The sequence below is a fragment of the Oreochromis aureus genome, linkage group 1 (assembly GCF_013358895.1).
Source record: "Oreochromis aureus strain Israel breed Guangdong linkage group 1, ZZ_aureus, whole genome shotgun sequence".
Taxonomy (NCBI): domain Eukaryota; kingdom Metazoa; phylum Chordata; class Actinopteri; order Cichliformes; family Cichlidae; genus Oreochromis; species Oreochromis aureus.
Genome location: NC_052942.1, coordinates 15,890,140 through 15,915,052, shown reverse-complemented (window position 1 = coordinate 15,915,052; position 24,913 = coordinate 15,890,140). Strand labels below are relative to the sequence as shown.

The 24,913-nt window shown below is 39.9% G+C and overlaps 1 protein-coding gene across 1 annotated transcript; it reads right to left on the bottom strand.

Moving 5' to 3' along the window:
- Positions 1 to 352: 352 nt before the first annotated feature.
- Positions 353 to 24,469, bottom strand: ly75 (lymphocyte antigen 75). Its single transcript, XM_031728899.2, has 35 exons — positions 24,153 to 24,469; positions 22,429 to 22,800; positions 20,932 to 21,105; positions 20,269 to 20,430; positions 19,205 to 19,324; positions 18,470 to 18,610; positions 17,077 to 17,265; positions 16,642 to 16,802; positions 16,396 to 16,503; positions 15,887 to 15,975; positions 15,614 to 15,783; positions 13,737 to 13,936; positions 13,331 to 13,473; positions 11,791 to 11,869; positions 11,615 to 11,686; positions 11,229 to 11,352; positions 10,967 to 11,002; positions 10,646 to 10,815; positions 9,301 to 9,365; positions 9,129 to 9,205; positions 8,591 to 8,724; positions 8,141 to 8,249; positions 7,819 to 7,979; positions 7,516 to 7,645; positions 6,884 to 7,104; positions 6,639 to 6,801; positions 5,901 to 6,065; positions 5,697 to 5,819; positions 4,325 to 4,510; positions 3,993 to 4,216; positions 3,656 to 3,848; positions 3,272 to 3,433; positions 2,419 to 2,544; positions 2,145 to 2,324; positions 353 to 1,857 (listed from the first exon to the last, which is right to left on the bottom strand). The coding sequence occupies exons 1-35, from the start codon at positions 24,247 to 24,249 to the stop codon at positions 1,685 to 1,687; spliced, it is 5,199 nt and encodes a 1,732-aa protein (XP_031584759.1). The 5' UTR covers positions 24,250 to 24,469; the 3' UTR covers positions 353 to 1,684.
- Positions 24,470 to 24,913: the final 444 nt, after the last annotated feature.

Below are 24,913 nucleotides of genomic sequence, written 5' to 3'. Positions count from 1 at the left end.
ACTGATGGAGGAGATGACACAAGGTACAGCATTTAAAAAGATCTCTCTCAGATGATTGGGAAGACCGGATAAATATTTTAGAAAATGGCACGAATCTACGTCTTTATTTGGAGGACATATGTCACAAGGCATGGCGAGATCTTTGTTTTGTAGCAATGGCCATGCTTATGTTTAGTCTGCCTGATGAATGCATTGCCATTTATGAGTGATGACTACCATTTGAGGACAGTGTGTATGGTTTCATGTGTTGTCTTCTTGTGTTAGTACGTCCCTTCCCTGGACTTTTGTGTGTTTGAAGTATGAATAAACTAATGGTGGTGGTGGTGGCCACAATGGTAACGGAAAAATAAAAGCCATTGAAAACCATGCATTTTATTGGAAGCATACGGCACCTGATTTGAGCTGATAAGTTTGAGCAGCAATGACGTGAAAGTAAACCAAGCAAAACAACCATTTGGTCTGCAGTTTGATATAAAGACAGGTTAACAAGCCACACAGAAGCAGTTCCTCTGGCTTTTACCATTCAAAATGAGTCAGAGCGTCTTTGGTTCATTCTCAGTAATAAACACATCACTTATTTACAGAGCATTTACAGGAAACAGCAGTGCAATCTCAATAGCAAACATGACAAAAAAACAACACTTTCCAAAACTCACTGTGCTTGAATTTGGGAACTGCTTCTCCACAAGGTATTAAAGTGCGTTCTTGGTCAGTAGTCAAGTACATAGTAAAGCCAGAGCCATATCATTAAATATGGTATCTTAAGCTAGGAGAGGACCCTTCAAAGCTTATCAGTAGGATTAAGTTGTTTTTTTAAATTCCTTTTTGCCCTCACACTAATAAAACCATTGTTAGACATGAATACATGTCTATAACAATCTTTTAAGTACATTTAAAATTAAACTAGATAATGTTTGCGCTTTAAAGTAAAAAAAAAAAAAAAAAAAGCTAAAAAAATGTTACTTTAAAGTGCAGTCAAACTAAAATACACATGTATTTTCTTAGGCCACAGTGTTAGTTTGTCAAACCAGCTTTCAGTACAGCTGAGTTGCAGTCGGCATACAACAAACCAAAGAAAAATGATTTAAGAGCCACGGCCTTTAGTTTCCCTGTTTTGCTTGAAGACAAAAGTCAGGGCATGTCGCAGTGTTACCTGAAATACAATCTAGATATATAAACACTTTAAAGAAAACAGGTTGTTACTGTATTTTCAGATGACCTGTGCTTTTAAAAAAATCCTATTCATATATTGATCCCCCCGCCACGTAAATCAGACAGTGGATTATTGGTTAAAAGCACGTTTGTGAATGTTTGAAGTCACTCATGCATCAGTGCAATTTTAGCTGTTGAGGCTGCAGGTTGCATAAGTTTGTAAAGCATCTGAAAATCCCATTTTTATCATTGAAATAAAATTAAAAAAAAGACCAAGAAGAATAAGCCCACGCATTAAAATTAAGTATACAGTGCTGCTCTTATTAAACACAATCTGAACCCAAATTAAGAAACTGATTGGGAAATATTCACAAATCTCAAACTATATTTACAGTTTCACACAGAAAAAAAATTTGGCTTTGAGAAAGATAAATAAATAATTTAAAAAGAGGAGGGGGGAGATTACGTTAAAAAAAAAATAACTTGAGGCAGGCATATCAATACTTCCTGAGGCTGAAAACTTGAAGCAGGCTCAGTCTGCATCAATTATACTGGTGGTGTCCATATCGTTAAAGGTCCTCTCGTAGCGGACGGAAGAATGGAACCGGGCTCGGTTTTTCTTGTAGATGACAAAGCTGAGGGCTAAAATGAGAGCGATGAGGGCCACGATGAAGAAGCCCAGTGCCGCCGGGGAGCCTGCAGACTCTGAGGAACAAACGTTAGCACATCATCAGCCCAATTCCAAGAGGCAGCGTGTTAGACACAAACGAAGTCCAAAAAGTGTTTCAACTAAAACCTCCTGTTATTACAGGTTTTAGAGTGTAAATTAATTTTACAGCAAAACAAACAAAATAAAGAAAAAGTGAAAAAGTCGTCCTACTTTCCGTGTTTATCATGCAAATAACAGAGTAATACTCTCATCCTTCAGTCAGCAGCAAAACAAATTCCCATAAAGTGTTGGGGTTTGTCTCGACACCTGTTGTGACACTCACTTGCTTTCGTTTTGCAAACAACACGGCTGTAGCTACTCTCGCAGGGGACCAGATTCCAGTTTCCACCATTGCCTGTCGCCATGACGGCACACTGGGACCTGGACTTCTTCCCGGTGAAGGCTGTAGATGACCAGTTAGAGAAATTCAGATGGGAGCCATCCTGCCAGGATACAGGCTTACCTAAGAGGACAAACAAAAATGAAAAGAAAAAAAAAAGAAGAATGAATTAATGTCATGTTACTGTCCAGCTTTTATTTTAAATTGCGATTCTTACCTTGAGTATCAAGAGTATCAAGATCTATGCCGAGCCACACTTGACTGGTGATGAGAGGGTGTTCAGTGATGTAGTTGGCCAGAAAATCATTTTCGTCTTTGGTTTCGATGGTTAGTAGATGGGAATCTGTCAGTAAAGAAAAGACGCAATTAACATGAAAAATTCAAATTATTTTGTATAAAAATATCAGAGAAGATAGACATGAATATTCTACCAGACAGGCCACAGCAAAAACCCGTTCAATTAAAAAGGAATGAAATTTGTCACCAAAGCAGGAAACACAACAAACGAGTAAAACTGGATTTAAAAAATGCTTAAAAACCATTTATTTGCTATGATCACAAGTAGAAATTGTTAAAAATGTTAAAATGAAGTCAGACTTTTGTTTTTGCGCTGTAGTATTGATGATTAATTTAAATGTAATGCTGCCGAGGCTCACCCTGAATGGGGCATACTTTGTGTTTTAAATAGCTGTTTGTGATGTGTGTACATGTGTTTTGTTATGGTGCTATATTATGTATGCATTTATGTATATTTTATTATAATGCACCGTCAAAGTCAAGTCAATATATATATATGCACTGGCAAAGATTTCGGATCCAACCCCCCGCCTCAGGCAGGGTGCAGGAAACAGGGGTATATGAAGACTCGCCTGCTCCCCTGTCTCCGCATCTTTCTGTGTTAGAGTTGCTGTATGAGGTGTAAAGGATAAATATGACTGTGTGAAAACTGGAGTGCTATTAAAATTGAAGTCAACAGTGCTCATCTACAGTTCCCCCCCAAAATCCCCACTAATACCTTCTCAGCTCAGCTCGACTTTTTGGGTTTCTTTACACAGAAAACAAGAACTCACCCATCTCCTGGCAGAGAGCCTTGGCCTGTTCCATGCTGTGGAGTCTGTAGTTGTAGAAGCTCATGTCAAAAGCGTAACAGTGATCCTTGTGCTGAACCCACTTGGACTTACCATCAACCTGAGGGCAATGATTAGTTTCTGGGCCATCTTGTAGTTTGGCTCCTGATTACAAAAACGGAGAATAGAAGATAGACAATGGTTAATGACTAACCAAAATGAACTAAATCACAGGTAGATGTCCTGCTTTTACAATTTACAGTTTCACCCAAAGCCAAAAAAGATTCAAAGCTGAGTGTTTTCACTACTGTAACCATTCAGTACTGTTGGATTATATTCACTTAACCAAAGAAGTGCCAGATTTTTCTATGAAAGTCAGTGTCTTACTTTGGTAAGAAGAGGTAATATTGGTGGTGTAACAGATGGCGCCATCGATCATAGCATCGCAGCTGGTCCTTTTCCAGTCTCCAGCAGGGTTTATATAAACACAGTTGGTTTTCGGTGTGTCTTGGGAGTTAGAGATGGTGGGACGGTAGTCAAATTTTGTTCCATCAGACCATTCATAGGGTGAGCCACTGACCTGCACACAGAAACAAAGCATTATGGATGTCAGGATGTTATTAAGAGGTAAAAACAAATGGGTGAAGTGCAAACGAGATGATTTTGGATCTACTACGATGAAGTGATTATTTTTGCTCAGATTCTGGCTGCCAAAAGTTCTTACAGCATAGTTTGACAGGCCAATCCAGAGTGGGAAGCCATCCATCTTGGAAATGAGCCTCAGGTGTGCGTTGTGCTCCACGTCATGGATGCTTGCCAGGTGGCCTCCAAGCTTATCACATTCGCCTAGAGCCTGAGACCAATTCAACTTTCGGGTAACAACCCTATATGTTAAGTTACCATACTGCTGAAAATCCTTGGCTGACTGGTTGTATTCTTTCTTGGATTCTTAGGGGAGAGGGATTAAACACATAAAGTGTTATTTTTAGCATTAAGCAATTTAGTCATGAGAACAGAAACAGGCAAATACTATTAAAATGCAGACGTTTACTATACCATTATCCAGCTTGCAGCTCACAATCGTCCTCTGCTTGAATACGGGGTGTAGCTCTTTGTTTGCGACGAGAATCCACGTGCCATCAGTCGTGAGACCGGCTAAGAATGGGCTTTCTAAATTTGGTCGGCCTTTCGCCCAGTTGGAATATTGCACATTTGTGCCATCATACCACCTTGTCTGGTTATCTACGGCAAAAGACAATCACTGTTAACTCTGGCACATACACAAACACAATAGGACCTATTGTCAGTGTCTGTATAGTATGTAAAACACTGGGCAAGGTAACATTAGGCTGCTGCTATTACAGGATCAGATTTTTCTGGCTTGGCAAGTTAGTTTTTCAAGAAATTTACTTGTAAACAGACAAAAAACACAAAAATGAATACATTCTCTTTCTGTTTTCCCTAGTCCTTCAGTCACACTAAACAGTGGTCGGAGATCGTGACACAATCAAAATCATTGTGACCTTGTGCAATAAAAAAAATGCAATCTCATTGTCTTTAAAACTGCCGCTTCAAAATCAGGAACCAAGTCTGCAACCACTTGCAGTCAGTGTCCCTTCTTTAAAGCAGCTTTGGTGTGTCAAGACAGCAACAGGCTGATATCAGTTTGTAATTGAATAGGGTTAAGTTGGCAATTACATGCAATCTGTTTATGATAACTGTGATAAATCAGTTAAAACAGCGAATCTGTTACAGTCTACATGCACAGAGTGAAAACCTCACACATCTGAAACAGAAACTCAGAAATTCCTCCACAATCGTTACTGATTGATAAAGAATGGTGATGTAACTGCAAATGACCTAGGGACTCAGTAGCCTTGCCTTTATATTGGAATTTAACCACAATACAACCGCTGATTCTGGTGCCCCATTGTAAAGAGTCACATTGTAAATAAGTCGCTCTCACTGGGTTGGACTGACTCAGATTGATTGCAACATGTTGGTAATCTGTGTGTATAAATTCGATGTCAGTTATTAAAAACCTTCACCAATCTGTCTGAGAAAGAATGCAGTCGGCCCAAGTTGGGCCATGATTATTTGGAAACGTTGCTTCTCTCTGGGCGACCTGCACAATCAACTTGCGATCAAACATGATCTCTCAGAGAGTGTGGCAAGCTCAATGTGTGGGCAACCAGCTCATTGCTGAAACTCCTTGTAATCAGTCACCAAATGCAAAAAAACATTCAATCCAATGATTGGGCCACCTCCAATTTTTTCTAGTCACAAAGATGTTCCCATTTTTTTTCTTTGCCCTGGTGTGACTGACCCATTTGTCTTAGAGGAGAAAAAAAAGGGTCAATTCCCAAGAGCTTTGGTAACAAGACAACTGAAAATAAAACATCTACTAAGCACAGGTACTCATACCCACCATTGTTATCCTTGAACAGTCCCAGCCATACAAACTGGACCAATGACTCAAAGGGCAGCAGCTGGCTCTTTATAAACTCGTTCTCTTGTGCATTTCGGATAGTCAGGATGTCTGCACCTGCATCTGAAACATATATACACACCATCATTAGTAACTTCAGCCATGCTGAAGAACGGCGTGTGACTAATATTATCAAATTCTTACCAAGTTTTTTGCAGATATTCTCAATACGTCCTCGGTTATACGACTCCCATCTGGAGCCAACCAGCTGAAATGAGTAGCAATTATTCTTCCAGGGGATCCAGTTTGGACCATTTTTTTTATGGGGGCACTTCATTGAATCATCCTTATGTGTAGGGATTTTGTGCTCTGTAAAAAAAACAAAGACAAAAAACAAATGGCGTAACGATGCCTTACAAGAAAAATAGATAAAAGCTTTGATACCACGAGATTAAACAGCAAAGGATGTTAAAGGATAATTATCGTTTCTAGAGAAATTAGGAAGAAAGTGCTTTGCAGCCAAAGAAATCAGGAACAAATGATTTTTATATTAATGTCTAGAAGCTACACTATATCGCTAAAGTGTTCGCTCATCTGCCTTCACATGCATATGAATTTGAGTGACATCCCATCCCTAATCCATAGTGTTTAATATACTGTCAGCAAACACTTTGCAGCTATAACAGCTTCAGGTCTTGTGGGCTTTCCAGAACATTTGTGACCATTATTCCCTGAGTGCATTTGTGAGCTCAGATACTGATGTTGTACAACAAGGCCTGGCTCACAGTCTCCACTCTAATTCATCCCAAAGGTGTCCTGTCACGTTTAAATTGGGATTCTGTGCATTTCAGTCAAGTTGTTCCACACCAAACTCGCTAATCTATGTTTTTTTGGACCTTGCTTTGTGCACTGATGTGCAGCCATTACTATATCCTCACTTACTGCTTGGTTTGTGGCAGATAGCACCTCCTAGAGTGTCCTCACACTCAGTGGCTTTCCAGAAGCCATCAGTGTCCAGGTAAACGCATTGGCCACTAGTGACATCAGAAGACCAGCGACTGAACACAGTGTGACTTTGGTCAGTCCAGTGGTAGTGGTTCCCGTCCTGAGTGCAAAAGAGACAGGAAATCATTTTAAGGACTGAACAAGTGATGAGTTCAAACAGAAGCCCCTTTTGGTCCACTTACATCTTCGCTAAAGAGTCCAATCCACATGGGTGTTTTTGCACGGCTCACGTGCATGGTGAGGACGGATTGCATGTAGGTATCAGCCACGCTTGCCAGTTCCATGTCGTTTTTTTTGCACTCCTCTGACGCCTCAGACCAGGTGAGATTTTTGACAAGCAGCAGCACGGTGTGGTTATTGACAACGAAAGGCTTCGTGGGGACCTGTGGCTCCTCTAGCTTATCTGAAATGAGAAATGATACGCGTCTTTTATCATCTCATGACAGGTGTGCCAGAGACCTGATTCTCTGTGCCTTTGTTACACAGAAATGTATCTGCTTTGCACTTTGTCTTTTAATGGAGAGATTGCTGTAGAGATTTGAGAAGAAATTATAGGCGAGAGCGATGGGAAACGACATGCAAGGAAGGTCCACGCTTTTTTCTGCTCCATGGATGTCTCGGTTAACAACATTAACCCCTACACTACTATTCTAAAAAGAGCCCTAGTGCAGTTTTTGCTGCTCATTTATCAGGATTTTATCATATCAGATACATCAAAGTTCATGAGTTAAGCACTCATAAAAATAAATCTCAGGATAAACATGCATGTTTTGGATGAAATTTGGATAATAAAGTGACAGGACTAGAGATTCACCTGCATAGTGTTGGCAAACAGCCACATTTAGCATCTTTGTGCAGCTGGTGTAGTCCCAGGTACCCAGCATGTCAGACTTGGGGTTATGGAGCATGAACACGCACAAATCCAAACTCTCCAGATCCCATGGCTATCAAGAAAGACACAAAGCAAATAATTCATCTTAAGTTTGCATTAAAATAATTAGTTGGAGATTTGGGTGTATTATGATAATGCAGTCATGGTTCATAACTGTACAAATACATGCTTCTGTCAAATGTGGAGCGTGCCTAAAAGAGATATCAGCTGAAGCAGTTTACTTACATGAAAAGCCACGACCTTGTGCATGCCCAGGAGCAGAGGGTTAAAATTTAAGTAGTTCACTTTGGACTTGTCAATCCATGAAGCTTCACTGTTCTGGATTTTCATACCAATCCATGTTTTGTTCATGTCTTTTGTGTCCATCAGGAGGGTGTTGATGAAATCTGAAACACACATTTGTTACACATATGAATTCTAGAATATTTTGCACCGTGGAGTGCACATTTACACTCTTGGGGACTTCCGTCACGCTTCTCATAAACTACAAAACTCTGTCAAACAAATATATTTAAGCTCGTCATGAGAAGCATGTTAACGTTCTCACCTTGCTCCACCTGATCAGAGATGGTGACCAAGGTTCCTTTTACCGTCTGGCATTCCTCGTCGGCACCCTTGAAGTTAAAAGGTTTTGAATTCTTCATCAGCGTGTAGCACTGCAAAAGGACACCGGCATCATAATCACTACAGCAGAAAATGCCATTAGCGCAACTCAGGCACTGGGTTACTAATCTATAAATAAAATACTGCTGGCTAAACAGCCACATTATCAGAAATAATTTTACAAGCAACGTTCTATCACTCAAGCATTAAACGAAGCATTAACATTAAAACATAACATTAAAATCTGATTTTACTTTCTTCTATGGGATTTTTTCCTGAAATATAAACTATCATTGCTTCCTCATTTTTAACCTCTCTTATTCACTTAGGACTTGTAAGAAAAAGATTATCAGAACAGGAGTTTTTAAACTATTATGTAATAAATGTGTCAGACTTTATTTCTGAAGGGGACAGATTCCTTTCCACAGGGCAGTCCTCCAGGCTGAGGCTCCAGGGGGTTTTTCTCCACTAATGTGGTGTTCACTCTTTCACACACAAACGGTAACCTCCGTGAGCACTGGTCAGAGTCTGCAAGTTTAAATAGGACAGTAAATGTGTATAAGATGTGTATAAGAGTTCGAAGTAGTGACTTTAAGTGTACCACACAGCTCTTTGTAAGGAGAGCATAAGCAAGAAGTCACTCATGGACTATGTAATTTGGCTGAAACATGTTTTCACTGTTTTTTTTTTTGTTTTTTGTTTTTTTTTAAAGTCAATCATTTCATTGCACTAAAAGCAAAGTGATGTTTTAACACAATAGTTAACTTTTAGCAGGTAAATATTTGATATGATTTCTCTTTGCTCCTCAGCACAATATGAGCGTAGAAGTTTTCATTTACTCAGTTACTCTCGTTATTTCTGTTCAAACAACGAATTGAATTTAAAACCTTAATCATTCTCAGCCTTACACAAACTCTCTGGTGTTTACTCACCGGGAAAGACACTTTCAGGAGTGATGTAGGTGCAGTTACCCAGGGGAAATAAATGGTTATAGTACATAGAGTTGTACCTAAAACAAACAGAATTTCAATGAATCTCAGTATCATATTTTACCACATCTATACAAGTTCAAAGTTCAAAAAGGTGTGTGTGTGACTGGCTTACGTCATAGGGAATATGTGTCCAGGCTGTGTCATATCAATCCACCAGCTTTGCTTCTGATCTGATATCTGTTTAAAACATGCAGGTTTAAGTTTCACACAATTGAAATTGTTGGTATCAACGTCTGACGTGACTTATATTCCATACTGTGTTTAGTAAGTATGTATCTAAGAAGTATGATGTTGACACTTCTGTTTCATATATCTTTTATTAGAAGCAGGTATCACAGTTGTTACAGGTTAATAGGACTTATGCCCCCTTTTTCTCCAAGTAAATAAAAAAAAGTGTTGACACTTCTGTTTAATTGTGAGTAGCTAACTGTATATTGTGCTCCATAAATGAGTCATTTTCTTTTTTGCCGTTTTAGTGCTGGAAGATTTGTCATTCATGTTGTTATCCATTTACTGTCAGCTTTTCGCAACCTCAATATAGTGGGAAGAATTCCTCTTGTGGTCAGACTTCTTCATTGTTAGCTGCCCATTTATTATTAGTTAGATTTTATAAATGATGATTATGAAAAATCTTAACAAAGCAAAAAACAAAAACAGAGGTTTCAAGGTTGTATTTCAGCAAATGTGATCCTTATTTAGTTCTCTGCATAGACAATTTATGTGCAGTCAAAGCCTACTTAAGCTTGACTGGATGAAATAACTAGAATCAGGAAACGTCCAGCACTAATTTTTTCCCTGCCCAACAAAACTTGCTGATTCATACCAATATCTGCTTAAAATGAAGAAGAACTAAGTACAACCTTACTGCCTCTGTAGCATTTAAGAGTGTAAGTAGCAGCCAGGTGCTGGCAGAACAGCGAAATACAGTTTAAGACTGCAAAGCTGCATCTGAACAAACCACAAGACATCTGGGGGAAATGACCTTTGGACAGAAGAGCCAGAATTCACATCTGGTGAAAAACAACCACAGCACCATAAACACACCAACTGTCAAGCACGGTTTTCTGTCGGTGAGTTGACCATGAACTCTTCTGTATACCAAAGTATTCTAGAGTTAAATGCGACACCGTGTCTCTAACAGCCTTGTTCAGTTGGCCCAAAACGGGTCAAACAATTGGACAACGCTTCAAAGCAGAGCAGCAAATCCACAACAGAAAAGAATCAATGTGTTGCAACGGCCAAGTCAAAGTCAGGACCTCATCCTCAACATCAATGTTATGACAGGACCTCAAGGGACAGCAAAAAGAAATGAGAATGCTGCTCTTGTTAGGCTTGTCTCAAATAAACAGTTCAACATTTCAAAATAAAATAGGCTTTAATCAAAACTTCAATCAAACGTTTCTGATGATGTTGTTTTGAGCGTTACACATTGCCACTTGTAATAGTGTGCCACTTACTTTATGCATTTCATTTTGGATTTTAATAGCAGCATCGGCGTTAGTTGGAGCCGCCAGTGTACCGTTTTCAGAATTGCAAAAGAGCCTCGCCTCCTGAAAACTGAGCCGTGGCTTATTAACAAACCAAAACTCTGCTCCATCCACAAAGATGGACGAGTTATGATGCCCATCTGAAAAACAACACAAACAACTCTAATGTTACAACACATGTGGCATTTAGTCAGAAGATGATCTGAGAAAAGAAAAGTTGAATAAAAAAAAAAAAAAGTCACACTAATGACAGATGCAGTCACGCTGAACAGATGATGATGAGGGCATTACCGGGATTGTACCACTCTGGCGTTTTCGGTGTCACTCCTGTTGAGACATCAAACAAAGTATTCAAGTAGATTTACGGTCAAGTCCATCAGGTTTTTAAATTATACGGAGGCATCACTGCTGTACAAATGACTCATTCACTTTGTGGACCTCCAAATTCCTGTTAATTAGCTTAATGAGCGATTTGAGCTCTTCCCAAACCAGTACCAGGCTTTATTTGGTGCACACACAGACTATACGTCATTGGTCACAGATATAAGCTCACCTCGAGGTATTTGGCAGACCCATTCCAGCTGCGCGTCACAATGAAAGGGTCTGGGGTAGAAAGGTATGGGAGACAAGTCGTGCAGCAGATAGTAAAACACGTGTTTCAAGCTGTTCTTCATTGTCTGAGGACACAGATGGGTTTTGCACAAACATCACCAATAATGAACAAAAAACGGCAACACAATTCTGACATCACAGATCATGTGCACTGTCTGTTTGAGAAGAAAAAAACATGCAAGAGCTGTTTGTGTCTGACAACATGAAACAACTTTTAATGCAGAGCTTTTGTAAGAGAAAGAAGAGAAACTACAGATTATAAAAAGCACACAACTGTGTAAGCCAAATGTTTCCATCTTTATTAAAAGTCTCCGTTTAGTGGCCCACCTTGAATGCAGTGCAGTCCCGATCGTACGCATCTTCCTCGTAGAAATTTCTGTATGAAATATCTAGAGATACCTATTAAAGACACAAACATGAGACAAGGATACAAACATGATATGAAGCACTCTGCCAGATTTTACAAAAATTGGTATACGTGTGTTTAGAACCGGGATACTCACGGGCCGGCCGTCACTCCACTGCCATGAGCGATCTGCGGGGTTTCTCCTGTTCAGGCCGACCCAGAAGTACCGATTATTACTGCAAGAACAGGAGCACACTGTGTTACTCAAACAGCCTTCTTTCAAGTAAGAAGATAATCATTAGAATTAAACATTAAGACAGTTTGACATAAGTTTCACATAAGCTTTTATTTCTCCCCCCTCGCTGACTCAACTGCAACGTGTGAAATGTGAGACGGGAGATGGTATGTGTTTATTTTAATGCTCGAGCTGAGTGCGCTCAGTGTTTATGTGAGGAAAGAGACAAGTTTGAACTCTTAGGTATGCTCCCACGAAGACGAAGCAGCATGTTTACAAGTCGTCTCCTCGTTAAAGCGACTAGATGTGCCAGTCCGATAAAGAAAAGGCTGCCGGTACACACCCCACCACCTCCCGTACACACTCTTTTGTTTGAAGTGTGTATAAAGGTTAAAGCCATAACGAATATTGATTTGTTCATACAGGAAAGTTCCATAGACTCCTGCCAACAATCACACTATCAGACATGAGTTTGACACATTGTGCATGTTAGAAAAACAGAAAACTGTAGAAGGACAGATTCTTCAGCATGACCAAGCCATTAACAATATAACTGTTATAAATGCTACACCACTTTAGCTTTAGTTTAACTTGAGCTACTACAAATAACATTTTTGCAGCATATGGTTAACTAGCCAGTTAATTCAAATTTATATAGCGCCAATTCACAATATTTGGCTCACACATTTTATATTGTAGGGTAAAGACCCTACAGTGTTTGGGCAAAACCCCAGCAATGTGAATGCTGAAGTCTCTGCCTTCCATTCTACTGTTAACTCAAGGAGCCGCAAGGGAGCCAGCAGTCTGAGAACTAAGTGCTCTATTGGGATAATCCAGTATTATGAGGTCTTTAGGAAAAGATGGGGCCTGATTATACAGATTTGCCTTTTTCCTGCAACTGGTCATAAATTTTGTATGAATACAGAGCAGACTGGTTTTGGGTAGAGCCACGCTGACACCTGTCTCTTTAATAATGACTTTACACTGGGAAATTTTCACTAACTAAGATGGGATTTACAGACAATCTGCTATTACTGGTGAGCCAGCTCTCACCGGGCTTTATCCTGCTGGTTTCAGCAGCCAGTTTTATTTATAGAGCGCCAATTCACAAAAACAGTCCTACAATAGAATCCTACAAAAGATCCTACAATTACTTAACAGACACAACCCCAGAGAAATCCAGAGCGAAGAATGATGCTCATTTTTCACAATTTTGAAACCTCATTTGCTCTTTTTTTTTTAAAAATAATTCAATTTGGGCAATTTTTTTTTCTTCAGTGTGTCAAAAACTAAATACATTTCTTTCTGCTGGTATACAATAGTTCAGATAGTATTGTATGTAACTATGCTTGACTTGTGACTTCCATAAATGATGTCACACTTCTCGTGACAATGATCTATGACAGTAGTGCTCTGCTACTGGTACAACAGGAAACACAACTTGTGTTGATTGTGTGCCTACCTGATAGTCTCTCTCATAATGAAATGTAGGGCTCTCATTTCATCCAAGTTTGTGAAACTGGGAAGATTGGCTCCTAGAGCCTGACAGAACCTCATGGCCTCCTCCCAGGAGCGCTTCCTGCTCAACCTTTCTTCATGAAACACCTGACAAGGTGAAAGAAGAATTTAAAACAGCTTAGATGGTGTAGATTGTGAAAAAACTCAGTTCAGCTATAACCGAACTACATATTACTTCCTTTCAGGAGAAATGATCTTGAAGCCTTGTAAAAAGACTTTAAAATGTAAAACCAGTGCAGTGCTTTTGCCACTCTTACTTACAACCATTTTCACTTTTGCCAAAAACAAAACCAAAACAAAAGAACCATCTCTTAATGGTGCTGTTTAAAGAGACACACACATACACACACCTTGTAGCAGTATTTGATGTTTGGCCTGGACACCCAGCCATTAGGACACGATGCATTAAGGTTTGGTTCTGGTTCTGGGGCAGGAGGTATAATGAGGTCTTTTCTACAGATGGTGCCGGCCCTGAAGAGAGCGCAGTTCTTCACCTCCCACTTACCCAAAGGCTTTGCAGTGGAAACTGCAACACACTCTCCTTGCTGATCTATAAAGAAAATGAAGCAAAATGAAATTCAACCTCTAAAAGTGACATTTATTACGTAGATTTTGCCTGTTACGATAACCAGTTCATTGATGTTATGACATATTGTTGTGGAGCAGTCCATTAAGTTACTTGGGTCTTCATTTGTTAAACAATAGGATAAATGATATAAATCCCAATAGGGATTTATATCATTTATCTTTACAGTCACCAAAATCAAGCCAGAAGCAGTGCAAGGAAAAAATAATGGCAAATTACACCCTTACTACTTCCATAGTAATTAGGAGGGTAAGCAGCAGCCAGGTGCTACTAATCAAATGCACTTGTTTAACTGATGATCAGCCAGTATGAGCACCTCTATAAAAGCAGAAGTTTTTTCACTTTGCAGGTCTGAAGCATTCAGGTGTATATTAGCAGAATGTCAAGGAGGAAAGTCATCAGCAATGATGTTAGAGAAGCAACTGTTGCATGAGCTCAGACTCTACAGATCTCAGTTTATGCCTGTACAATTAGAAAAAGACTAAATAAGTGTGGCTGAACAAACCACAAGACTTCTGGAACAATCTGCTGTGTACAGACAAGTCCAAAGTGAAGATATCTGTCTATGATCCAAAGCACCATGTTTGGTGAAAACCAAACATAGCACATCAACAGAACACCTCATGCCAACTGTCAGCACGGTGGTGGAGGGGTCATGACTTGGGCTTGTTTTGCAGTCACAGGACCTGAGTAGCTAGCAATCATTGAGTCAATCGTGAACGCCTCTGTATATCAAAGTATCTAGAGTCAAATATGAGGACATCTGTCCAACTGTCCAACAGCTACAGCTTATCCCAAAATAATATTATGTAGCAGGACAACAATCCAAAGCAGAGAGGCAAATCTGCAACAAAATGACTGAAAAAGAAAAGACTCAAGATGTTGCAATGCCCCGATAAGATCCACACCTCAACCTGATTGAAATGCTGGGTGGAACCTTCAGACTGCTGTGTATGAACAAATGCCTGCAAACCTCAATGACCTGAAGCGACGCTGTTAAGAAGAATGGGCCAAAATTCCTCCTCACCAACATGACAGACTGGTAAAGTCAGATAATGATTACTTCAAAGTGACTGCTGCTAAAAGTGGTTCTACAAGTCAATGTACTCATTTTAAGGCATGCTAAGGACTAGATCATTTTTTTTATTATGATATGACTGCATGTTAGTGAGTATTCTGAGGTGCACAGACATTTCTCTGAATAGCTTATCAGAGGTTCAGAATTATATACAGTGTGTTGTAACACTATAGTCTGCTATAGCATTTTATATACAGATATGTCTGTGAAGGTTCTCAGTCATACAGGTCATCATAGTTTAAGGAGCTTGGAAAGAAAAGCATCTGGACTTCTTTGAGTTGCTTGAAGACGTTTCACCTCTCATCCGAGAAGCTTCTTCAGTTCTAAGGGTCAATGGTGGAGAGTCCCAGATTTAAACCCAGTGGGAGTTTCCCCCCAAAGAGGAACAAAGGACCCCCTGATGAGCCTCTACCTAATCACATGAGCCAAGGTGTGAAAGTGGGTGTGGGTCCCAATCAGCCAGGGTCTTCAAGCAACTCAAAGAAGTCCAGATGCTTTTCTTTCCAAGCTCCTTAAACAATTTATATACAGATACTTTAGCCATTAGCCATAAGTCTTCATACCTGGTTCAAACCAGCCCCAGTTGGTGTATGTTGCCACATCCATTGACCCATCTGCCCTCACCCACTTGTACTCCCTGGTGCTGTTGATGTCCTGCAACCCTATCCAAAAATACTGAGTTTCCTTGCCTGCCGTCTCTTGAAGCAGACTGTTAATAAAGGCCTGCTCAAACCTGGAAAGAACAGTCAAATGTGAGTGAGTTTCTTTAACTGCAAAACCACAGAAATGTAATGTAGGTCATCTTTTGGACTGATATCAGAAACCCTTTTGATTACCTGTTTCTTATGGTGATGCTGCAATGGTCCTTGAAGGACACTTGCGTTGTGTTCACTTTATAACAGGAGTTTCCATGTCTCTTCCAACCCTGGTCAGTTGAAAACAGACAAATTTTGCAAGCTAGAACTACGTCTCTTTCACAATTCAAGTTATGACATGCATGCTGTTTTTTGCAACAGGATTTCTTGTCAACAGTCACATGAGTGTTTCCCCCCCCCCCACCATCAAGGATTACAGTTTTGTTTTCAGTTTACAAATCTATTTGCTTCTATCTGCAACAGCTGCCAATAGAGCTAGACATCTGCTTCTCAACTCCTTTATGACTCCATAGCGCCATAAAAATCATCTGACCCTTACAGTAAGCTCTCGTTATAACACCACCAAACATATGCATGGGTTCTACATCCTTCTAACATATGAAATTTAATTGCTGGTGTGGAGGCGTAGAAGCATCTCACCACACATTTAATAGGAAATGTAAAATACTGCTTGTTGTGAGAATACTCACATCTTTCGAGCTACATCCGACCTGTGCTGCTGATTCATTGACCTCTCCTTTCCTCTGGCACATGAAGGGCAGCATCTGTGTGCAATCCTCAACCCGCCAACTATGAAACTGTGGAAAAACAGACAGCGTGCCTTTCTGTAAGACCTCAAACAGGGCAAATGTAATGCTCTTGGCAGTACATACACAAACGTTCACACAAGGCCTGAGTACAGTGGATATGTGTTACACCAACACACACACACACACCTCTCCAGTGTAGGAGACACAGCTGGTATCCGATGTGGGCTGGACCGGTTGTGATGGAGCCCAGTAAGTGAAGGTGATGGGTGCTCCGTCCGTCCAGTTGAAGACGGTGGGGTTCGCGCCGACACCAACCAGACCGATCCACACGTCTAAAGTCTTGCCATCTGATGAGCAGTTACACACATGCAAACATTTTCAATTTCAGCCTTTGTTTAAATTTGACTCGAACAGTGAAAGCATAGACCTGGAAATCATTCTCATCAAAAATAAGGCAGTATTGTGTAAATCACGATACTTCAGTACTAACTCTATGGCTCTATTAAAAAAATAAATAAATAAATGTTGTACATAAATAGAGAGAAGGAGAACATGTTAGAGCTTATTAATGTATTAATTATAAAATTATTTAAAACACAAGAGAAACTTGGACAGTTTTACCTCCGTGGAAATTAGTGCTGATCATCTCTTTGCTGTCAATCGTGTGGAAACTGGCTAAAACTCCGTTCGCAGCTTTACACTGTTCCTGGGCAGCGTTGAAGTTCTTTGGCTGCTCCATCAACTTGTAACAAAGTCCATTCCACGGCACCCAGTCATCCTTACACAACGTTTCCTTATAGACAAAAGAATCTGTAGAGAGAAGTCAAGTCACACAGAAGCCTTGAGAGGATTTGGGCGTTTTAGATCAAGACAATTTGACTTAGAGGGCTTCATATTTTGTACAACATCCACAGTGCTGTATTATCCTTAAACCATTAATTTGAAAGAAAAAAAAGGAAAAGGTTTTGTGAGAAAAAAGTGACAGAAGAGGCTCAACCTTATTGTATTACGTTAAGGAAGAATGTATATTCCCCAATCTGTTGGTGAATGGATGCTTGAGGTTGCTGCCAGCTGCTTAGTGAAATGCACTAAAAATGTTATGATTGCTTTGGTTGCTAGCAGATTGCTGTGTTCACCCATTATTTGCATAAAAGACACCAACGTGTCTGCAAACACTTGCTGACTATTGGCTTGGCAGATGTTCATAAAGCTTCTGGGCTGTCGCCAGGTGAAAATGTTTATGAAGAGGGTGCTGCACCAAAAACAGATTGTGATTGCTTTAGTTGCCAACAGTTGGAAGATGCCGAGTTGTCTTCAGATGCTTGCCATTAACTCTACAACACTTCCCCACTGCAACAAGCACATTTAAAAAGGTTCAGCTTTGACTTTGAAGACAAATGTTGTCCATTTCCAGTTTGCATTATACTTTTCGATGTCTGAGAAGTACTTTAAAGACTGTTTGCAGTCTGATTAAGCCTTCCAACAAACGATCAGCAACCGCGGCAAGCTGCTAGCAGTCAAAGCAATCACGAAAAGATCTTCGGTGCAGCGCTGTATACCTGCTGCAACCCCTGGTCAGTTGGGACCAGGGGTTTTTTGCATGTAGTGGTTGCCAGATAGTTGCCAACAGGTCTCTAGGCCTCTGTTATTGAGACCTTAGCAAGCTGACAAACTAAACTAAGAACACTTGTTAGCATTGTTATTGTAAACTTATTAGCATGCTAACATTAGAATTCATCTCAAAAGCATTACTGCGTATCAGCACAGCTTAGCAGGGCCATTAGGATTAGCACATTATTTTTACCTTGATAGAACAGTGAAGATTTAGACAGGAAAGCGATGAAAGAAAGCGGGGGAAGAAACGCAACAAAGAGCCCCAAACCAGACCCAAATCCAGACTGCTGCAACAAGCCCTGCGGTACATGTGGTGAACCAAATCGGCGCTTTCTCTTTTTTCTTTTTGTAAGTATGACTCAATAGAAGTGTAACTGCTGAGCATCAGCAGCCAGCTCACCTGTTGTTGTTGTCTCACTGGCATTGACTCTCTTCTTGCAGACGTATGGCAGCCGCCTGTTACACGCCATTGTTTCATAGTTGTTCTTAGAGTTCAGGACTCCACAGTCTGACTGAATGATGATGGAGGTGAAGGGCATTCCTGTTAAATATATAACCACACAAATATCAATAAAAATGCATAGTGACTGTAAGAAGGACAAGAGATGTAGGTATCATTCAAAGCTTAGCATATCAACTGTGCTTTACATAGAGGTTCAAAGTTCTCTGATCCAGCACAATCTTGTTGATGAGAGCAATAACAAAGTTTATATCAATAGAAAGCTAAATGACTGCAATATACTTCATGCTACATTCATGCTTGCTCTTGTTAAGAAGAAATACATATTACAAAAGCTAGCAGGCATTACTCAGTACTATAAATGGGTCATTCAACAACATTAGCAGTCCCAGTGCCACACTGTGTGGCACAGTGGGTTTCTTCACAACACTAGTTTCATTGTTTCTCTGACCGACACCAACGCTCCCTTTCATAGACGAGCAGAAACGCAGCGTTGATGCAAGATTTAGTGTGATGAGAGGACCAGGTGTTTCTGGCAAGTGAAACTGTGTTATTCTGGTTTTGTGGAAACAATGCCTACAAACGAGGCTGCAAAATGCGAACATGTGCAGCACAGTTCTCAGAGAGAATGAGTAGTAAGTAACAAGTGAAAGATACACTGATATTCACTGTTACCTTTTTCCCAGCGTAACATGGAGAGGGGGGAGCCATCAGACCACTGCCATCCTTGAGAAGTATCTAACTGGTGAAGGCCGATCCACATCTTCTCAGGCATTCTGCGAAGGCCGTTCAACACTGCACAATGCAACACCACAGCACACAGGACAAGTAAATGTAATAAAGGAAATTGTAAGTCTAATGCAGTTTCAATCATCAAGGTGAAACTTGTAAGCCTCCACAGCTGTTTAATTTACTCTTTAGATATAATCTCAATCCCAAAAAAGATGGTCTGAAGATCACATGCATCCAGTTGCATGTAAGATCGCATGCAAGTAAGATTTTGTGAGATTTGCAAACCCTTAAATTCAATTTTTTAATGTACATCATTTTACACAGTGCTTCAACTCTTTAGGAAATAAGTTTGTATAGGCGAACATTTTACAGTTCACTCTTTTGTAATCATCCACTGAAAATCCCACAGTATGACGATTAAGAAGCGAAGGACATAAATAACCAAATTGAGGAAATGAAAAATATGTGGCTTCTATGACATCATACTTGGAAAATTCAGAAATAAAAAAAGTAAAAACAAAAATCTCAGGACCTGTTAAGACTGAAAGTTTACAGGTCGTTCACAGATTATTTTCCTTTCTGTACGCCTGTCACACACGGAACACTAAATAGGAGAAGCAGACTAATAAACTAATAAAAGACAGAGCGACGAAGGAAGGAGAAAGAAACTTCACATTAAGACACGTTTGTTTTAGAAGGACTAGTTCTGACTGACAAAGGGTAGAAAAAGTGTATTTGTGTGGGTTTTCTTTTTTTTAATTTCCAGGCTGTGTGACTAATATTTCAGGACCTTGAGAAGCACGGGCCTGCTCATACAGTGACAACAAGAATCATTTTTGTCATTACTTATTTATAATTCTTTTAAAATCAAAATCTCAAGCATTACTCATGTCACCATTATTGCAATTTTTGTTGTAAATGTACTTATTTTTTTAACTTTTGTGTTTTTTAATTGTATTACGGAAGTAGCCACAGTAATAGTAGTAGTAGTAGTAAGTCAGTCTTACAGATTGTAGAATTGAGCTCATCAGGCCCAGAGAAACTAAGCAGATCGGCTCCCTGACTGCGACACGAATCCAGAGCTTCGTGCCAGGTCACCGCACTATTGATGACAAACTCATAGCAGGAATCGCCATCTGGACCGGTGAACAGAGTGTGGCAGCCCTCCTCTGCAAAGTCAAAGACACGACAACAGTTTCAGTATCAACAGTTTGTGTTTCATGTCACTTCGGATATTCAATATTAACAAAGAAAAGTGGTTTTAAGCTTGGACACATTTATGTGCAACGATAATATTTAAGTCATTAATATCATGAACGTGACCTATTAATATAATATAACAATATACAAAAAGATTGTTAGGGTAACTTTTTTAAATAGGGTAAATATTTTGATGTTGATATAAGAATATATTCTTTATATATAATATGAGTCTAAAGTTATACCGCTACTCTGCTACATGTGCTGCAGACAGTGCTAACTATTAATGGAGCTGACCTCACCTTGTTGGTTAAACTGTGCAATGACATCATTTGGAAATGACCACACAAAATGTTTTTTTTCTGCTTTAAATGCTCTCAAAAATAAATATGTTAGTGGCTTGGTGAATAAAGAAACAATTAAAAAACATTAAACCATTAAAACTACAAGTAAATAAAAATACAACGTGCCAGGTTTCAGACAGTATCCCATCTTCTTGTCTTGGTCATAGTCTGAGGAGGTGGCACACCAGGACATTCCAGGGAATTCTGCATCGGGGAGGCATCCATGATACCAGCTGTTATTGAACTTGAAGGGGAACTCACAGGGGCTGCCGGCAGAGTTCCCATCCATGGTATGGATGACTGCACCGAGAGAAGAAGTGAACAAAGTCAAAGATCTATTTCAAGCCCGTGGTAGTCGTTTCATTTCGACGACTCGTAAATCATCTCACAGCAGTGACGGATGAGACGAAATTTGATGCCCTCCTGCAAACACCAAAGCACCTTTTTCTTACAATAATACACACAATCAAACGTAAGCTCTCAATATAGACAGCTCATCCTACTCCTTAGATCAAATCCTGTATGCTGATAAATAAATGAATGTGAAGAAGGGGAGTTTAGGCTGCTTTATAAGCCAACATCTTTCTTCCTTCCTGCACCCCCAACAAGTCTATGCAGAAACTGAAATCAAAGACGATGCAAAAATTGTACTTTGTTTATTGCTTCAGTGACAGAAAAGAAACAAAATCCCAGGAAAGGAGTTTTGATTCAGTTAAATGCTAAACGTAGCATGTAAGTCCATCTTCAACTCAGTCTGCATCATCATTGTGATTGAATTTAATATTCATGCTCTCTGCACTCAAACTAATTTTCCTGTATTGGCTCAAAATGCATCTGAACACATGATAATGGACCTTTTGGTGAAGAACTTCTCTCTAAATGTTACTGCAGACATGAAAAATGACAATAAACAAGATGTTCTTCGGTTTCAAATATGAGGGTCACATGCGGCAGTTGAACAGGCCTGGTTGGTCTTGCATCTTCTAGTACTTCTAGAGCACCTCCTCTTCTTGCATAAGCTTCAGTGTCCTTAATCAAGAGCCTAAACTGTTCTAATAACACACAGTTATTTAGAATGTTATGGCCAAACATTTAGTCACTACCTGAATATTTCTTTAACCTTGCAGTGTTCGGTGGAATGTGTATCAAAACAGGAATGAACGCAAGAAAAGAAAGTAAAAGTCTGCGTTACGGTGGTGTGCACCTTGCAGACATGCTGCAGATGAATGCACGACCACAACGACAAACAAAGGAAACAGAACAGGCAGACTCTACGTTTTCAGAGCAAGTTGAACACCTGGAATTTGACACCCTGTGTTGTTGCCCAGCACAAAGAAGCAATAACTGAGAGGCCTGACAACAATTAAGCTGACAGGGTGTGTTTAAAAGGGACCAGAATTTGTATGGTCAGGTGACACGAGAGCCAGAGGTGTAATATGTTACAAGCCTGGACTGTTTTCACATTTAGTTCAAGAAGTGAACACAACAGAAGCACAAGCTGACTTTAACTAATTTCTTGACAAATGACTTCCTGAAGCACTATTCAGAAAAAAAAGAAAAGAAAATAGCCAGTCCATGTAAGCAATTCTGTCTCTTAGATAAGAGAAAGGAATCCACACTTACCGCGGTATGGCCTCTGGCAGATGTTGTCTTGGGATTCTCCTCTTACCCAAGTGTCATTAGTTTCCCGACTGAGCACTACTTTGCCTTTGTTGACCGCCAGGCCCATCTGATAAACAGTGTAAACAGCTCCGTCCAAACAGCGCCACCATAACAGGATGTTGGAGCCACAGTCGAACATAGTCAACATTTTGGAACTGACGTCCAGCGCCATGCAGAGCGATGTCCCCACATGGAAGAGCCGGTGACCTGAACCCCACTTCCACTGTTGGGACTTGCTGGCTGAGTTGCAGGTGGCGAGGCTCAGGTTTGCTGGACCCCTTGCACTCAGGCATTTCCCTGTGCTCTGGTGCTGAATGGTGAAAGCATCCTCATCTGTGATGACAGGACAGAAAACACAAGTTTAAAGGGGACTTATTACGCTTGGCTTTGCATTTTTAATCCCTAGACGGTGCTAGAGTAGCTTGGCATGAGCCACATTTCAATAATAATCCTCATTTATCTTCCCCTCAGTTCATTCACCGCCTGAAACAATCCATTTCAACGCCCCCTCACCTCCCTTTAAGGCAGCCTTGATCTGATCAGCTGCCCCTCATCGCTACTGTGTTCACACATTGTCACCAGTTCTCAGACATAATTAAAGTGAAGTTGTTTGCAGTTCTTTACCCTTATTTTTGAACTTTGCATGACTCAGCACAAAATAAAGCCTGAAGGCTCTCTAAGCCAACTTTATTCTGATTGGCTGACACTTGTAAACAAAAGGTCCCGAAAACACCTTTAACCTAGCTAGATTCCATTCCTTGCATGGAAGTTAACTTACATGTTTGCTGTGTCTCACTAAATTTTTACTGCTGTAACAAAAACTTATTATTATTATTTATTCGTTTATTTAGTCAGGACGTCCCTCGAGATTAACATCTCTTTTTCAAAGGAGACCAAGCCTTTGAACCAGTCTGAAGCGTGACACCTTAGCTTACAGGTTTTAATTGCACACAGGCAGACCTCATTGTTTCAAACTTTGACCTTGTTACCATGATTAATGTGAGGACGCACCACGTAGAGGCCTGAGACCGACATATAAAACAATGCTTTAAAAAAAAAAAAAATTATATATCTAGTGTGAATGCATACCAATACTGCTCTTTTAGAGTGAAATCACTCGTTTAAATAAAAACATGATAAATATATATACACAAATATCCCTCCACGCAGATTTATTCATTTAACTTCATAAAAGAGTTTCATGTTTATGCTGAGAGAGGGGAATAATAAAAGCGGACAGTAGGCGGGGACACGGTGACCTGGGTAAATGTTTACAGGTTGAAGCTAAAGAACAACTGAGCAGGAGTACTATCAGAGTACAGTTTCACTTGGTGTCACGACAGCAATATGCCGAAATGTTGGCTCTGCGGAGCTGCTCGAGATGGAGGGAAGGATGAGTAGGCGATTTGTTTGACCTGTCAGACATAACACTGGGGGCAAAACAAAAAAAAACAAGCAAACAAAGTAATAATAAATGAGCATCCATCTAAATAAGCAAACGCCATGGCGTTTGTATCTCAATCAAAAATCTTGTCAGTTAAAAGTGTTTCGCATCCTAAAAATGAAGTTCGCGCTTATATGAGACAAGTTTTTGCTCATTTGCGCCAAATGAGAAATGAAGACGCGACTTAGATGAGAGTGTAGCAAGTGAACAGAAAGTAACGCAAAGTGTCCGAACTACTCACCTAAACCTGCAGCCGGTGAACCAGTTCCCCAGTGAACAGCTGCCTCCAACAATATCAACAAACAAAGGCAAAGAGGCGCTCTGGATAGACTCAGCATGGTCACGACTGAGTCTTTTTGTGACAATCATAAAGCCTCCTCTGAGCGTGGCGCACTTAGTTTAGGCCGGTTGATAACTGAGCTCCAAAGCGAAAGTGATCGGAGAACCGACGCCACCCAGTTCTCCCAGTTGAAAGTCTTGTCATCCACTGAGCCCAAGTCAATCTAGCAACAAACTTCCGCTTTACTCATAAAAAACAGCAACGAGAAACCTTTCAGAGGGAGCGTTATGAAATAAACAGCTGCTACGCAAGATGGAGCAGACTAGAGGGGCATGCAGAAGGACTCTGATAGAAATCAAAATTAAATATATCTATATCTATATGTAAAACCACATCCACACACATAAAATTAAAGAAAAATAAGAGAATAAATATTACAGCTTAGGTCAGTTTTATGCAATAATACATACATTTAAAAAAGGGGGTATTTCCAACAGGTAAGAAATGAAACCATTCCACTGTAAAGTGAAACCCTAAGTCAAATTTTATTTTTAATAAAATCAGTATTATCAGATACAATTAAAAAAATATTAGAACACATTTACATTTGGAAACATATCAAATCACGAGTTTAAAAATGATATTAGGCTATGCCAAATTTATGAGAAACTTAAAATAAAAAATAAAAATAGGACTATTAGTAAAAATGTTCCAGAATTATG

Bases quoted from the DNA above. Each gene is read 5' to 3' on its own strand.
- ly75 (XM_031728899.2), bottom strand. From the start codon at position 24,249: ATGCTGAGTCTATCCAGAGCGCCTCTTTGCCTTTGTTTGTTGATATTG. The intron at 21,106-22,428 runs GTAAGTGTGGAT...CTCTCGGTGCAG, and splicing joins CTGCCAGAGGCCATACCGCG to TCATCCATACCATGGATGGG. The intron at 7,646-7,818 runs GTAAGTAAACTG...CTTTCTTGATAG, and splicing joins ACAAGGTCGTGGCTTTTCAT to CCATGGGATCTGGAGAGTTT.